The sequence below is a fragment of the Monodon monoceros genome, unplaced genomic scaffold (genome assembly GCF_005190385.1).
Source record: "Monodon monoceros isolate NGI ecotype Baffin Bay Population unplaced genomic scaffold, NGI_Narwhal_1 Super_Scaffold_1, whole genome shotgun sequence".
NCBI classification, from domain to species: Eukaryota; Metazoa; Chordata; class Mammalia; order Artiodactyla; family Monodontidae; genus Monodon; species Monodon monoceros.
This window is the reverse complement of record NW_021703765.1, coordinates 69,350,733-69,368,301: the sequence shown is the minus strand read 5'-3', so window position 1 is coordinate 69,368,301 and position 17,569 is coordinate 69,350,733. Positions and strand designations below refer to the sequence as shown.

Here is a 17,569-nt window from a genome sequence, read left to right as displayed (position 1 = left end):
TGCTCTGGGTGGAGAAAGCATACAGTGATTTCAAATGTGTGTTGCAAAGTGACAGTGGCAAGGCTGGATGCTCCAGTTGTGGGCTTCTCTTTGGAAAGGAGCTGCTGCTGCAGGGGCCTCTCTGTGTTCCAGGGTGCCTGGCAGCGGGGCCTGTTCTTGTTTTTGTTTTTGTTTTTTATGGAGGTCACTGGGGCAGGTGCGTAGCTGATGCAGCCAGGAGCAGCCAGGCCCAGAGAGAGAGTTCTCTCAGGTCCAGGAAGGCTCCAAGAAGGTGGTGAATCCCCCATCACCAAAAAGAGAAGAGAAGGATTTTCCAGAAAGCAGACCAATTCTCCAAAAGCCAATTTCTCTTGCCAATGTATCAGTTTACCAAAAACGTGTTTTAAGGATTATTCTTTTTGAATATATTTAGTAAATAGGGAGAGATTTTTCCTATGTATATACTAATACATATATTAACACATAGGAATATATTTTTCCTGTGTTTATATTAATACATATAATATATTCCTCAATAACTATATTAATGAATTCATTCTTAAGTATATTAATGAATGCATCTATTCTAAAATATAGTCAATAAATACAAACATGCTCAAATATATTCAATAAGCATATTAATGAGTATTGTCTTTTTATTCAAGAATATATTATGAAATATTTTTATTCACAAAGACAATATTCATGGGTAGATTAAACCACCTATAACCCATAATCTTTTCTAAAAAAGCTTTTAGCATGTTTAAATAAGTGAGCACTTCTCAAACTGCTAAGAATAATATGTTCATTAATTAAATCTAAGAAGATAATCCATAGAATATAGATTCTATGAATATATTTTTTAAATTATTTTTCTTGTTGATGCTTTTAAAAAAATTTTTTATTGGAGTATAATGGATTTACAACGTTGTGTTAGTTTCAGGTGTACAGCAAACTGACTCAGTTATACATATACATATATACACTATTTTTTAGATTCTTTTCCCACATAGGCCATTACAGAGTATTGAGTAGAGTTCCCTGTGCTATATAGTAGGTCCTTATTAGTCATCTATTTTATATATAGTAGTGTGTATATGTCAATCCCAATCTCCCGATTTATTCCTCCCCTGCCAGAATATATGTTTTAAAATAGAACATTGTAAAGCAAAGATTTGATAAATTAGTAAATTATATAAAATTGGCAAGTGAGTCATTTAGCTAATTGGTCTTTTGGCAAGTTGGCTTTTGGTGAATTGATTTTCAGCACATTAATTTCTGTCACCTTGACCTAGAGCTGGCTTTGGGTGGGGAGGGTGTGAAATGGCGGGAGGCATCTTGGACTGGTTGTTTGCTCCCTGGTCCATGGGATCGCCCAAGAGCCCTCAGAGGGGCCAAGCCTGAGGGGCCTGCTTCCCAGCTCCAGGATTCCAGGTTGGGGTGGGGTGTGGAATGTCTCCACCTCTGGACATCGCTGAGTCCTGGCTGAAGGCCTCCCTGGGCTGGGGGGCACTGAGTGCCGTGGATCTGAGTCCCGGGTTCTCGGAACCTGAGTGTCCTGCCCACCAGAAACCTCCCTCCCAGCCTCGGGTGTCCACTGGTCTCAGGCTACCAACCTGTGCCCACACATCTGCAGGGGAGGAGAGTAAATGGTGTTCTTTGTCTTGAAACAGGAAGACCGAGGCAAAATGAGGGACCTCTTCACACCCCATTTTAGATGGACAACCTTGCTGCTGTGGTTTATATGGTAAGAGCTGTTTGTTGATTCTCGGGTCCCCCTCCTCTGCGCCCTGTTTTGGGTTTTAACTTGGAGGACAGAGAACTCTTCCATCTTGAGCAGCATTTGCAAAACAGAGCATCACTTTCCTCACTTCTGTGTTATCCTGTTATTATTATTTTCTTAGCCTTTTTTAAATTTTTTTCTATACTATTATTTTCTTAGCGTTTTAAAAAATTTGACTCACTTTTTCTCAGATAAATGTCTTTTAAAGGGAAACTCTGTATACCTGCTTTAAGGAAAAATTTTAATTGCAGGCCATAGACAGAAGTCGCTTTAATTAATTAATTAATTCTTATTGAAGTATAGTTGATTTACAATGTTAATTTCTGCTGTACAGCAAAGTGACTCAGTTATACATATATATACATTCTTTTTCATATTCTTTTCCATTATGGTTTATCCCAGGACATTGAATATAGTTCCCTGTATTACACAGTAGGACCTGGCTGTCCATTGATTCTATATGTCATAATTTGCATCTACTAACCCCAAACTCACAGTCCATCCCTCCCCCAGAACTCAGGTTTAAAGATAAAAAAGTGGCCCTCCCTAGCCTCGGGTTCTGTGTTCATGGATTCAACCAAACCACAGATGGAAAAAAAAAAAAATTCCAGGATGTTCTAAAAAGCAAAACTTGAATTTGCTGTGCACCAGCAACTATTCACATAGCACTTACACTGTGTTAGGTATTATAAGTAATCTAGAGATGATTTAAACTATATGGGAGGATTGTGTAGGTTATATGCAAATACTATGCCATTTTATATGAGGGACTTGAGCATCCATGGATTTTGGTATCCACAGGGGGTGCTGGAACCCATCCCCCACGGATACCGAGAAGTGACCATACAGTAAAAAGTAGCTAGATTGCGACTTCCCTGGGGGCGCAGTGGTTACGAATCGCCTGCCAGTGCAGGGGACACGGGTTCAATCCCTGGTACAGGAAGATCCCACATGCTGCAGAGCAACTAAGCCCGTGAGCCACAACTACTGAGCCCGCGTGTCACAACTACTGAAGCCCACGCGCCTAGAGCCCGTGCTCCGCAACAAGAGAAGCCACCGCAATGAGAAGCCCGCGCAACGCAAGGAAGAGTAGCTCCCGCTCGCCGCAACTAGAGAAAGCCCGCGCACAGCAACGAAGACCCAACGCAGCCAAAAAAAAAAAAAGTAGCTAGACTGATGGTTTGCCAGGGGACAGAACCACTGTATTTAAGAGCCAGACAGAGGGACCTCGGGACGGTGGCAGCGGACGCGGCCTGAGGGAGCAGCCGGCTGCCGCCTGGCCCGCCGCAGGGTCCATGGCCTCAGCAGCCATGTCCGGTGCGGTGCGGACCCTCAGCCGTTGCCTGCTGCCGCCCGAGGCCGACGCCGCCGGCGATGCGGAGCGCGAGGCGCGGCAGCGCAGGCGCAACCGGTACATCTACGCGGGGCTTGGACCGAGAGCTGCGCACCGTGCGGCGCCTCGTCAGGATCCTGCTGCTGGGCCCCGCGAGAGCGGCAAGTCCACCTTCGTCAAGCAGATGCGCATCATCCACGGCCGCGAGTTCGACCAGAGTGCGCTTCTGGAGTTCCGCGACACCATCTGCAACAACATCCTCAAGGGCTCAAGGGTTCTGGTTGATGCACGAGACAGGCTTGGTGTTCCTTGGCAGTATTCTGAAAATGAGAAGCAGGGGATGTACCTTATGGCCTTTGAGAACAAAGCAGGGCTGCCCGTGGAGTCTGCCACCTTTCAGCTGTTATGTACCTGCTCTGACCACGCTCTGGAGGGATTCTGGCATCAGGGAAGCTTTCAGCCGGAGGAGGGAGTTTCAGCTGGGTGAATCAATGAAGTACTTCCTGGATAACTTGGATCGGATTGGCCAGCTGAATTACTTTCCCTAGCAAGCAGGACATCCTGCTGGCGAGGAAGGCCACCAAGGGCAAAATGGAGCATGACTTTGTCATAAAAAAAATCCCTTTCAAGGTGGTGGATGTGGGTGGCCAGCGGTCTCAGCGCCAGAAGTGGTTCCAGTGCTTTGATGGGATCACCTTGATCCTGTTCATGGTCTCATCCAGTGAGTACGACCAGGTCCTCATGGAGGACAGGTGCACCAACCGCCTGGTGGAGCCCATGAACATCTTTGAGACCATCGTTAACAACAAGCTCTTCTTCAACGTCTCCATCGTCCTGCCTCTCAACAAGATGGACCTCCTGGTGGAGAAAGTGAAGACCATCGGCATCAAGAAGCACTTCCCAGGGCTTCCCTGGTGGCGCAGTGGTTAAGAATCCGTCTGCCAATGCAAGGGACACGGGTTCGAGCCCTGGTCCAGGAAGATCCCACATGCGGCGGAGCAACTAAGCCTGAGCGCCACAACGTGAGCCTGCGCTCTAGAGCCCGGGAGCCACAACTGCTGAGCCCGCATGCCACAACTACTGAAGCCCCCGCGCCTAGAGCCCGTGCTCTGCAACAAGAGACGCCACCGGGATGATGAAGCCCGCGCACCGCAATGAAGAGTAGCCCCTGCTCGCTGCAACTAGCGAAAGCCCGCGCACAGCAACCGAAGACGCAATGCAGCCAAATATAAATAAATAAAATAAATAAATTCATATTTAAAAAAAAGAAAGAAAAAGAAGAAGCAGCACTTCCCAGACTTCAAGGGCAATCCCCACAGGCTGGAGGATGTCCAGTGCTACCTGGTCCAGTATTTCAATCAGAAGAGACGGAATCGCAGCAATGCACCTCACCACTGCCATACACACGGAGAACATCCGCTTCGTGTTTCACGCTGTGAAGGACACCATCCTGCAAGAGAACCTGAAAGAATATTATGTTACAATGAAAGAGGATGCCCCTCACTCTTGTGGTCCTTGAGCAGCCTGGCTGGCCACAGGCCAGATCTCCTCGGTGTCCCGGAGCGGGTTTTTCCCGAATCCGTGCCCTCAACACCTGGCTCAGGGATGCTGGGAGGCCCACCACGCCGCTGCGCTCTAGGCCAAAGGATGTGACACTTTGATGTTAGCTACTGAATCCTGGGGACTAGTGAAACTACTGAAAACCCCAGCGATCACTTTGGTATTAATGTGTAATGCCTAATAACACAGCTTTCTTTCTTTTTACAGAAACTATTGCTTCTCTGACACAATGTAATTGAGGACTGCGTGTGTGTGTGTGCACGCATGCTCTGTCTTTAATGACAGAAACACAAAACCCGACGTCTTTGCAGATGGCTTTTCTCTCTAACTCGTGAGTGCTTCGTGAGGAGCATTACCTGGTGGAGGTTTGTAGGAGGTGAAAGGAGGTGAATCGCGGGCTGTCCCCGCCACCTCCCCAGGGGAGCGCGTTGCCTTTTAAGTCTTTGTGCCAGTTGGTCCCGGCTGTTAGATGAGAGGGTGGGAGTGAGAGCTGGCGGTGTGGACTTGACTTAATGTGCCCACAACCTGCGCTTTCTTCCCGCCCTGTCAGATCACCCCACGACACGACAGGACACGGGGTGGAAGGTGTGCACATGGACGCTGCCGTGAATGGCCCCCTCCCCTCTGCACAGGGCAGTGCCTGCTGCTTCTGTGCCCACCCTCCCCGCCCCTCGCCCGCCCCTCAGCAAAGACTTAAACCAACTGGCCTTGCAGAGGAGTTGTCTCCGAGAGACACCTGCAGTCCGCTGCAGGGAGCCTTTCCTTCTTTGGAGGAAGCGGAGAGCTCCTTTCCGCTCAGGGGCTTTCAAGAGCTGGCGGCATTGCCAGCAGAGCCTTCGTTAACACCGCCCGGCTCCGCGCTGCCTTCCGGTGGCCGGCCGAGAATCGAGGTTCTCATCAAGGTCTCTCGCTTCTACTAACATACACACATCGCAGGGAAACTGTCGGACGTGATCTCCTCTGAGTGAAACTGCAGAGGCTGTGAATGTTGACGCGAGCTGGTCAATCTTGCACTCAGTTAACTTGACCGGTTACTCTGTCCAGGTGTCTTTCACTGTGTTTAAAACTACATTAATTTCCAAACTGGTCCCTGCTGTGTATTACTCTACTCAAGAGTGCCTGGCGTGTTGAGGACTCTGTCTAGCATTTAAAAGAGAAAAAAGCTTCCTCTGTCAGTGGCACCAGAATGTTCCTGTGGTTTAGTCACCGTCCCTGGGCCCCATCCCCAGGCCACACTGTTCCCGGTCCTGCGTCCCTGGTGAGTGACTCGCTCGCCTTCACCCAGCAGATAAACAGGGATCCTGTGGCAGATGCAGACCCAGAAGGAAAGGGAGGAAAAAACTGCTTCTGAGTCAGCCTTGTTATCACAGGGTTTTAATGAGGAGACAACATGAAATCCCGTCTCTCTGGGCGCTCAGAGCTTCCGGTGGGTGTTTGCTGGGGGTTCGGCTCTTTTTTTTGGCTGGAGAAAAGCTGCTGGTTTTGTACTGCTTCCTATGGCTCTTCATGAACTGAAAGGATGTGCCCCGGGATCGGGGCCGTTGACCGAGGTTTAAAGGAAAAAGAACATTCTCAATGGGCTGCGTCAGGGCGGCCCGAGACCCCGCTGTCACTGCTCAGAGTACCCTGTCCCGGGGCGTGAGCGCTCCTCACCCGCCGGGTTCCAGGTCTTACACGTGTGTCGGGACCCACGCGCTTCCTTACCAGCCTGGAAACACTCCCCGTGGCCCTGGCGGAGGAGGCGGCGGCGGCCCTCGCGGTCGGCGTAGCCGGTGGAGGTGCCTGAGGCTTGCTGGAGAGTTGGAGTCAGCACAGTCGGCAAGCGCCGTTTGTCCTTTAAACCTTCTGACGCGGTTGCTGGTTTGCTTTCAGAGGCGGAAGCGAGTTGGTATAGACAGGGAAGCCGAGCGGACTGGGAAGCAGGGGGGGACAGCCCGAGGGGGGTGGGCCCTGCCCCGCCAAGAACTGACCCACTCTCCCCCCTGTGGCCGGGCTCCCCTCTCTTCACGGCTCCCAGCCCTCAATTCCGTGATTGGTTGGCATCCGAGAAGAAGATGGCTCTTTGCAAGGTCAACTAAACCATTTACAGCCTTTCTACACATAGATTATAGTCACTTTTCTCTCCAAAACCTTAGGCTTTTCTATTTTATTTTAATTTCACTGTTACCCTCGATTATTGTCTTTTTTTTTTATGGAGATGTTAGAGAAGCAGGAGATAGTTGTGCCATCTATTATTACAAAAGTGTAACAATAAACTTCCTCAAACTAAGATATTTTCCTCACATAAGGACACGTAAGGACACGTGTACGTTTTTTACTGAAATATTTTTTTAACCCTTCAGTTTGTAGAGAAATTGTTTCAGAGATATTGCATTGCAGCTTTGTAATTTATAGAGATCTCTAGACTCCTTATTCTTGCAACATTTTTACTTCTTTGATAAAAATGAGTCCGTTTATTTCAACTCCAAGATCAGGAAATAACCTTGAAACAAGATTACTAGTTATGACTGACTAACTTGGGCATCCTGGGAACAGACACTAGCTTGGTATTGTGAGTAAAGGCACCGCTAGGATGAGAGCAGTCGGGGTGAATTGCTCACCGCTTACACATTGCACAGCATTTTAGCATTGGCAGGAGGGGCTGGTTTGATGATCTGACCACCTTCAGTTTCTGGATGTTTATTAAGATAAATCCTTAGTTTTCCTTTGCTTAATAGAAAATATCAACTCAGCATTTGGAGCCAACATTAATTTTTCAGTCCCCAAAATTCAGAGCAGTTGGATAACTCAAACCCTAATGTTCCTTGAAGGTTCATTACTTGTCGATCACAGTTTTTATTTCCACATGGGACACAGGAGCGCTGTCACCAACACTGCTGTGTGGATGCCTCTGGAACACGACTTCAGGACAAGGAACAGCGGCAAATACATGTAAAGACACGTGTGTGTGTGTGAGGGAGGGATCCTGCTGCCCTGAGACCTGGGAGCCCGAAGAGAGGACCTGGTGATGGACGTGGACATGTCCAGAGACCGGAGGCTGGAGGAAGCCCAAGGGAAGGGAGGGGTGGGAACTCTTTCTCTGCAACCCTGTGGGGTGACTTTCCCCGTCACAAAACGAAGAAACCACTGACGCAAAGTGTGAACGATTCCCAGTCGACAGAGCTCATGGAGCTCAGGATTCTCATGTAGAAAAGGCACATATGTATTGTCCAGTGGCCACTGCCCGGGTAGGCGTTGTGTGCGTCCACGTGTGGGCCCCTAAACTGCCCACGGTGGGGAAGGCAGAAGCGCACCTTCACCCCAGAGAAACGTGCACTCGTCATTATCCACGTGGCTGAGGGCAAAGCTCTTTGGGTTCCAGTTTCCCCATTTGTAAAAGGTGGACTAGATCATGATGCTCAGCTCTGGCGCTGCAGTCTGATCACCTGAGGGGCTTTGCAAAGCCCTGGGCTGAGCCACTCAGAGGCCGTGCAGTACAGGCTTCACGTGGATGCACTCTTGGTTTCCTGGGTGGTTGCTGTGCAGCCGGGCTTAGGAGCCATGAAGCAGAGGACCATGGAGGACTCCCACCAGGCCGCTGGAGTTGCGGTCCACAATGTGCTGGCCCCCGAATCCTCCCCTCGCTGTGACCTGCGACCTGCCTCGGGAAGAAAGTGATGCTGGGTTTTCTGTTGTGGTTTAAGTGAAGAGCAGGAAGTTCCCACTAAGCTTTCGACTGTGTGTCGGGTGGTCCTTTCGGGCCTTTTGACGCCACCTTCTCCATAAGGTACATCAGATGCGCTCAGCAACCTCATTCTTCAGTGATGCCTGGAAATTTAGGGAGCTGTGTTTGAAGAAGACGACAAGCCCTTTTAAAGTCTGCCTGGCAGCCCTAGGCAGAGGTGGGCCTTGTGTGTGGGATTCTGCATTTCATGGACTCGGCGTTCCGGGCGCAGGCCCTGGTGCCAAGGTTGGTGCTGGGCCTGCAGCTGGGAGGGCTGAGAGCTCAGCTCCCCCGAGAAGGGGCTGCTTTTACTGACCGCATTTGTGAAGCACCTCCTGGGCCTTGAAGAGGGTGGTGGCAAGTCCCCAGAGGAAGGAGCTGCTTGGTTAAGGCGGCTCAGAGGCCGGCACTTGCTGTGTTAACGTCCCTTAACGGCAGGTGGCACGTGATACGCGCTGAGTTCAGGGAAGTGGCGAGACTCGCTGTGGGTGGAGTGGAGCCCGTGGGGCGTGGAAGGGCCACTCCGCCTCCTCGGTCCTGCTGTCGGTGTCTGGTTCCTACCTTCTGCTGGAGGAGGACTTCAGGTCACGCAAGGCCCGGCTGCTCGTGTGGGCCCTTGCTCTCCTGCCAGGTCTTGCCCTCCAGAACCCGCTAGAACTTAGAGGCTGGGTGTCCACTGGTGCTCAAGATGGCATATCGAAATAGGTGGTTTTGGTTTCCACACCATGTTGGCATCTCTTCAGGTGAAAACTACTTTAAAGCACAGCAGGTTGCTACCTGCCCGAAGCACCCCCAGTGCCTGCCTCTCGCTGGATGTCATGGGATGCTTCATACCCAGAGCGGCTCCTCGGTGTGGACCGCACACCTGCAGGGGTTCTGCTGACCCTGACGGTGGTCGTGAGCCCCTAGGAGAGTGGAGCGCTGCTCAACGTGGGAACTTCCTACGCGAGCCTCCCACCCCGGGTCACAGCAGGAAGGAGCGCCATGTTGCCGGGCCCGAGTGAGTTCTCAGACGTCCTGGCAGGATGGATGTTCCTGGGAATCGGCGTCTGAGTACAGCAAGGGGGAGGAAATGGGGTGGAACTCAGAAATAGACCATGAGATTCCTGCCCCGAAACACAGTACTCGTAGGCAGCAGGGCCCTCCCCGGAAGCCAGCAATTAGGGTGTGGAGTAGATGAGAACAGGAGGGAACTGCTGTTGTATCCCATCCTGACCTGTGGTGACTCCCTCGTCCTCCTCAAATCCAGCAATGACCTTGGCACGTCACTGTGAGGTTCTTATTACAGGGACCCGAAGACTTTGCATCTGTTGCCGTAAACGCGGCCCTGTGGCTCGCTTCACAGAGAAGCGCACACCTGGCTCCCCCTGGAAATTGGGTTCTCCGCTTCTGATCTGGTTATGAAGGTAGTGTTTTTATTCTGGTGGTTTTCTTTTGTGTGTGTGTGTGTGTTACACAAACCACAGTGAAACACTAGAGCAGCTACTGGGTGTTCCTGGACCAGCCCGAGTTTCCTCCTGGGCGGGCGAGCGGCCGGCACTCTGACTGCACGGCCAACAGAATGTAGACAGGGCTGAGCCGCACGGGGTCACAGTCGTCCTGGTCAGTCTGTTCCAGGCTTGTCACTCAGGCGCCTTTTTATTAACACTGAATTCACTTTATTTTGTGCTTTCCGAAGCTGATTAATTCCCCCAAATGAACATAACCCCAGCTATTCACAGCCAAGGTGGAGGTTTCCCACGGGACCGAATTTCCCGGCAGGTCGCAGAGCCAGACCGCTCTGGTGACCGGGGAGGCGTGGATCGCGCATCCCACCTGGTGAGGCTGACCCAGAGTCCGGCCGAGGGAAGTCCAATGTAGAGGCAGCTGAGAGCATGACCCTTGTGAGTCGTGGGAAACGGGCCCTCAGCTCTGGGTTCTGGTGCTTCCTGGAGCTGGTCCAGGAGCTCAGCTTTTCAGCCGACTTCAGAATTTCTCCAGTCGGGAAGGAACTGAGAATGGGGTTCCGGGAGGCCCCATTTTGTGATGCTCAGCACCCACCCTGAGTGGTGACAGGCCCGGTGTGCCGCCGTGGCAGCCTGGGTGCTTTAAGGCATCTCACGGAGCCGCCACGTGTCCCTGGGCCCCACCCTCTCCGTTCAGTGGCCGGGCCCCCGGGGAAGCCTCCCGAAGCCTCGGGGTAACGCTGGAGGTCTCCCCACCACCGCCTGTCAAGCTGCCCTCAAAAAAGGTCGGTGCCCACGATGGGCAGAGAGCACTGTCACCTAGGAGACTCTGGAACTCAGGTCACACACGTGGAACCAGCCTTGATCTGACAGTCGGGCTAACAAAGCCAGTTCTCCGTGGCTTCCCTCCTCACCCAAGCTTTCTGGATGAGCGCGGGCACCTTTTCCAGGTTCACCTGCAAACAGGTGGCCAGAGCTCTCGCTGCGGAGTCTGTGGAAGCCGGGGACGAGGCCCGTCCCAGGAGGGCTCACGGGCAGCCTGTGAAACTTTCTCCCCATCATCTTAACTGTGAGATTCTCTAACAAGCCTGTTTATCGAGAAATTTAAAATAGATCTCTATTGAGTCTGCCCATCTCTAGGATCTTAAAGCATTACCTTTTGACCTGTTATGCAAATGGCAAAACATTCCGAGTGTCTTTTCCTTCACTCCAATCGAACCAGCTAAAATTGGCAGGCACGTTATTCTCTGTTGACACCACTGCAGCCAGGAAGTTCAGTGCTGTGTGCTCGGCCCCCTCCTCTCTGCCACGTCCTCCGCTGTGCTGTGCTGTGGCCCCTGTAGCACGTGGGGGACCCCGCAGAGGGTGCAGGGCGGCAGGGGCAATCGGAGGCGGCGGCGGCTGCAGAAACGGAGCTCTGAGCTCTTCCGGGGTCTCTACACTCAGAAAGGAAATTCAAGGGCAACAGCTGAGTGCTGGGTCACTGGCACCGCCCCTGGGGTGTCGCTGCAGCTCCACACCCGCCCCCATAATGGCACCGACAGTGGGGAACAGGCCTTGGTTTACGGATGCTGTGTTCCAGGTTAAGAGATACACGATGCAGTGTAAAAAGTGTATTGTATAGCTAGGGGGGTTAGTTTAAACGTATTTTGTATATACGACTTTTATAAATCTGTTAAGATTTGCCTTAAATTACAAAAAAAAAAAAGACAGAGAGGGGAGGTGTCAGGGACTCGTTAGCCCGTAAATAAGACTGAGATACCATTAAAGAATTGAAAGGAAACTTAAAGGAATCTCTTCTTTTCACAAAAAGATTTAATACTTTTGCTGTATCCATCCCCCTCTCCATTCATATTGCCTTGGGTACCACCAGCAGCACAGGGCCAATATCTTGGGAACCACTGATTTGGTCAACATGGGCATTCTTAGAACTTCCAGTTCTTGATCCGCTTTTTCTTAAATAACAACCTTGGCATTGGCTGGAGGGCATTTGTGGTGAGTAATTAACTTATAGTCCACAGCTAGTCAAATTTCAGCCCTTCTTTCAATTCTTTCTACCATGAATGCTGTTAATTTCTCCAGCATTAACAGTGCACAGAATTACCCCTGTTGAGGCTATGTGTCCTGTTTTCAACAGTTCTCACTTTTCCTATTTACCTTTGAGCAGAGGTGCTAATTAGCAGGGGAGTGTCCTCAAAGAGGTCAACTGCAGGGAAGAGGAGGGGAAAGCTTTGATAATTCCAAAGCCGGGGGCTCCAGCTCTGCACCCCCCGCCCCGCATTCCTGAGAGCTGAATCAACTCACCACGCTTTTATTAAACACCTGCTGTGTGCCCAGTACAAGTATGGAGCTGGCAGGATATTTTCAAAGGTGGGGAAACAGAATTGAGGGTGTCTATCTTTGAGCGCATGTGACTCTGTTGGGGTGACACTACTTAAATACTGAGTAATTAATGAGAGACTAATTTTAGAATACTATAGAAATCACATTTGCGGGCACATGTTGTAACTCAAGGAAAGTAATTATCGGCTTCTGATTATGACTGAACTCCCACATAACTGTACCACGGGATGAGAATATTCCGGCCCTACAGACTTGAGTATTCTGGTTCCAAGGACAGTCGGGAATTAGTTAACTGCGTCATTCTGATCTGAAATGCTCAAGAAGTCTGCAGACTCCGCATTTGACTGGGCACACAGCAGGCGTTTAATAAATGCTTGGTGAGTTGATGTAGCTCTCAGGAATGCGGGGGGGGGGCAAAGCGGCATAAAGAGAAGTAATCACCTGAGGACATGTCTTGCTAATAAAAGAAACAAAATAAATGGAGGTAAAGCACAGATGCTCATAGACACAGTTCAAAGCTAATGGCAGCTTGAATCTGAAAAAGAATATATATAGGTATAACTGAATCACTTTTCTGTACAGCGGAAATTAACACAACATTGTAAATCAGTTATACTTCAGTAAAATAAATTGAAAAATAAAAAGCTAATGGCAGCTTGATGCTGAGGTGCTGAGTGTAGTTCCCGGGAAAGGGGCTTGGTGGCGCTACTCTCGCTGCTTGGGGCAGGTGCTGCCTCTATAAAATAAGCGCTGGATGCTGTTTTCGCTTTTCCCTTTTTTCGTAAAAGTGAAAATCCTCTTCGGATTTCTTCTGGCGAGCAAAACCAGGTACTAATGTAGGTCTTTCGTAAAAGCGAAGTGCAGTAAAGCAAACTTTTGAAAAAGTAGGGGCTACCTGTATTATTAAATATATCTCCCTCCTCCTTCCTATTCAACTCAACCCAGAAGCCCTGACATCTGTTGGCATCTGTCAAAATGACTGTTTTCTACCAAATTTTGGTTCCCCCATTTTTTTCCCCTCCTTTTGCCAGTTGACTGAACAGCCTTGGAGGTAGCTTTATCTGTGATAGAATTCAGTTCTTGATCTTTCAAAGGACACAGGATCACTTCCCTTTATCGCATCATTATGCTTTGTACCCACCATCTTCCTGCTCAAGCAGCCCAGGAAAGCCCCGCAAAGGCCCAGTGTGGCCTGAGCCCAAAGCCTAGTCTCTGCTGGTAGAGCTGCAAGTCCTTCCAGAGGGGTTAGGGAATGGGGACCTGCATTTCTCCCATCATTTCCTTACCTTTCTTGCTTCCTTCCTGGCAGGTTTTCCAATGCATTCTCTTACTATGGATTAGTTCTGCTTACCACTGAGCTCTTCCAGGCAGGAGATGTCTGCAGCAGTGAGTATCAACAGCCCTTTCGCAGTTAACACCGTCCCCTCCCGCCCCTGCCCACTTCCAACACACGAGGTCACACACACACACACCCCAGCCCAGGTTCTGCCCTCACAGGGCCTGGCCCTGCACAAACTCCAGGGAGAAAGTTTCTGCAAAATCTGAGCATGAAAGAGCTGGGTTGTGGTTTCCAAGACGCTCTGTAGAAACCTGGACCTTCTTGTCACGGTAGACCTGACATTAGAGCAGAATCACATCTTATGTCCCCTAAAGAGGTCCGTGAAGTACAGCCCTGAGTTTTATGGCTGTGACCCTGTGTAGCCATCCTCTGCGTGTGCATCAAGTCTGAGAATCAGGTTGGAGCTCGATCCTGGCCACACAACAGAATCACCGGGGGGAGCTTTTCCACAAAGGCAGTGCCATTTAAACAATGCCCAAACCAATTTAATCAGTGGCTTTGGGGGGAGGGCCCAGGCATGAGTAGGTTTGAAAAGCTCCCTAGGTGATTCTGTTGTAGAGCTGGAGGTGGAAAGCACTGGACAAAAGGAATGAATAAAGAGCAAAGTCTCTACACAGATGTCTGGACTTCAAACCAATCTGTCTTTTAAGGGAATATTAGATTCCTAGCATTGAACCTGGGATGGGGGATAAAGGGATCAAGTTCTTGCCTGTTTGCGGGATTTGTCCAATTTTCTTTTTCATATGAAGCCTCTATAATCTGAGTTAATAGTTTTGTTTATTGGTATAAGGATTTAATAATACAGCGGAATCACATCTCGCTGGGAGGTGTGGGAGAGCCTTAACCGCCCTGAGAAGCAGTTCAGTTATAAATTCTGGGTTTGGTATTGATTGAGCCTAAATCCTTTGCCTCTGTGGCCGAATACAAGTTCGTGTGCCTGACACACAGTGAGGCCAAACAAACTGAAACCATCGTAGTTTGGAGCAGAGAAAGGTTTATGGCAGGGCTGAGCAAGGAGGACGGGTGACTTGTGCTCAAAAACCCTGAACTCCCCGATGGTTTGGCGGGGGGGGAGAAGTTTTTAGAGGCAGAATTTGGTGGGGGGGATGGCCGCAGGGTATGTGACTTTCTTCTGATTGGTTGGTGGTGAGGGAACAGGGTGATGTTCCAGGAATCTTGTGCTCAGCCTGAAGTTACCATCCTCAACCTGGGTGAGGGCCTTAGTTCCTGCAGAACTCAAAGATATTGTTATGTATATTCCTTGAGGAGGAACCAGGACTCTGCCCCAAGTCTGCACTATTGTTTCTTGACAGCTCCTTCCCTTTCTCTGCATCCCCTCCCTTCCCTGATTAGCAACTGTTTGAACCTGCCCTTTGGAACTCAGGGAAGGTCTAGGAGGCTTGAATGAAGTCTATTCCTACAAGCAAGAAACGGGGAGCATGGAAAGGATTCATACCCAGGATTTGCCCCACAGCCTCCTGCTTGGTTTCACCGTAACAGTGGACCTGCTTAAGCAAAGCAGAGGATCCACTGGGATGTTATAGAGGAAGGGTTGGCAGAGTTTTTCTATAAACAGCCAGATAGTAAATATTTTAGGCTCTGTGGGCCAAACGGCTCTGCCATTGTAGCAGAAAAGCAGCTATGGATAATATGTAAACAAGCAAGCCTTGCTTGTGTTCCAAGGAAACCTTTTTTTTATTTTGGCCACGCAGCACGGCTTGTGGGATCTTAGTTCCCCAGCCAGGGATCGAACCCAGGCCCTCGGCAGTGAGAACGCGAAGTCCTAACCACTGGACCTCCAGGGACTTCCCACCGAGGAAATCTTTTTTACAACCACAAATTTGAATTTCATGTCATTTTTATGTCATGAAATGTTATTCTTCTTTTGATTTTAAAAATCATTTAAAAATGTAAAAACCATTCTTAGCCTGCTGGCCAGGCAGAAACAGGCAGGAGACCAGATTTGGCCTGCAGGCGGTCGTTTGCCACCCCGTGTTAAAAGCTCACTCTTGGGCTTCCCTGGTGGCGCAGTGGTTGAGAGTCCGCCTGCCAATGCAGGGGACACGGGTTCGTGCCCCGGTCCGGGAAGATCCCACGTGCCGCGGAGCGGCTGGGCCCGTGAGCCATGGCCGCTGAGCCTGCGCGTCCAGAGCCTGTGCTCCACAACGGGAGAGGCCACAACAGTGAGAGGCCCGTGTACCACAAAAAAAAAAAAAAAAAGCTCACTGTTACACCTGGGTGGGAAAGTGATAGGGAAGGAGCAGTGGATTGTGTTATGAGAGGAACTCTGAACTTACGGCACCCAGATCTTTTATACCAGATAATAAGCCTACCAGCTCTTTGTTCTGCAGAAGGATGCTCTATCTTCAAAGGCCATAAGGAAACCTGCCCTTTGCACCAAAGGGAGATCCTCTCTATCTTTCAAGGCTGTTTGCTAAACTAAAATCCTTGAAAAGATAGTCCAGAACAAAGGCAGTCAGTGCCTCTGCTTATAAAACAGGCAGAGAACATGAGAGACCCATGGGGAATTGTCTGCTAACACCAGTAAGAGGTTACAGTTTGTTCAAAGGAGAATTCAAAACACACATGTATATAGGCAATCAGAAAAGCTGAAATGGATTTACACTTAGAGGCAAAAATTGGCAGTGTGCATAAGGCAATAATCAACCACATCACCACCAGACGCCACTTGCATTTTTATGGACAAGAATCATTTGCACTGGTATTCTATAATGCGAAGTTGTGAAAGCGCTTAAAGATCATGAAAGCTGAGATAACCTATAAGGGTTCACAAGACAGGACATTTTGCCCATTTCGAAGTCTTTGACTCTGTTTCCTAACAAATGATTTGGGGGAAAAAAGATAAAGCAAGGTAAGGGATGTCAGGAGTGTGGAGCAGAGTAAGTGGCCGTGGGCAAGTCAGAGTTTTAAGTGGGGTGGTCAGGATGGCTTCAGTGAGAAGGTGAGATTTAAAGAAAGCCTCGAAAGGGGTGAGGAAATTAGTCATGGGGATATATAAAGTGCAATGGAGGATGAGAGCAGCCAGTGCAAAGGTCCTGAGGCAGGAACATGCCTTGTGTATTGAAGGGACAGCAAGGAGACCAGTGTGGCTGGAGTAGTATGAGCAGAGCGAGGGAGATTAAAGGTGCAATCGAGGAAGTAATGGGGGCCAGATAATATAGGTGGGGGTCGTTGGGGCCACCCTAGAGTCTGTCTGCCACAAAAGCACCTAGTATGTGCCAGTTCTGGGCTAAGCACATTGATATGCACAACCTGCTTTCAGTGTCTCAACCGCCTTGCCCCAGGGTTTATTAGCCCCAGGATTATGAGGAACCTGGGGCTTAAAGAGATGAAGCTCTAACACTGCTGGTTGGGATTCACACCTGAGTCTGTCTGAGTCCTGAGCCCATGCTCCTTCCCTGGCATCCCAACCACATCATACCCAGGGAAGGAGGTGTGGAGAGCAGGAGGCTGTACCCCAAGACTGCGCATGCCTCTTGCTCTTTTTCTCTCTCTCTCTCCACCTTCCAGTCTCCAGCCGGAAGAAGGCAGTAGAGGCAAAATGCAGCCTGGCCTGTGAGTACCTGAGTGAGGAGGATTACATGGACCTGCTGTGGACCACCCTGTCTGAGTTCCCAGGTGAGGGACCTGTGCCACGTGGGCTGGGGCAGGGCCTCCTGGGAATAAGGCTTTACCTGGTGCCGCCTGGAAGCAAATCCCATTTCTTTTTTTTTTTTTTATGGTACGCGGGCCTCTCACTGTTGCGGCCTCTCCCGTTGCCGAGCACAGGCTCCGGACGCGCAGGCTCAGCGGCCATGGCTCACGGGCCCAGCCGCTCCGCGGCATGTGGGATCTTCCCGGACCGGGGCACAAACCCGTGTCCCCTGCATTGGCAGGCGGACTCTCAACCACTGCGCCACCAGGGAAGCCCGCAAATCCCACTTCTAAGGGAAGCTGGGGATTTGTTTTCAACCCTTAGCTACAAGTTGGCAAGAACTGTGAAGAGGCTGACATTTTACTCAATTTGAAGGCTAACAAGTTAAGCTGCCCAGCTTCACACACACACACACACACACACACACAA

General features: G+C 50.0%; 1 protein-coding gene and 1 pseudogene across 4 annotated transcripts in view; both read left to right on the top strand.

Moving 5' to 3' along the window:
• Positions 1-17,569, top strand: part of SVOP (SV2 related protein) — an 84,672-nt gene that overhangs the window by 55,552 nt on the left and 11,551 nt on the right. For all 4 annotated transcript variants that reach the window (XR_003793885.1, XM_029224897.1, XM_029224922.1 and 1 more), the window contains 3 exons: positions 1,653-1,726; positions 13,456-13,532; positions 17,017-17,124. Coding sequence is in view for 3 of the 4 variants with exons in the window: in XM_029224897.1 (XP_029080730.1) it covers positions 1,653-1,726; positions 13,456-13,532; positions 17,017-17,124 (259 nt within the window). In the remaining variant the exon portion in view is untranslated. The remainder of the gene's footprint in view (positions 1-1,652; positions 1,727-13,455; positions 13,533-17,016; positions 17,125-17,569) is intronic.
• LOC114896709 lies at positions 1,746-17,055 on the top strand (annotated as a pseudogene).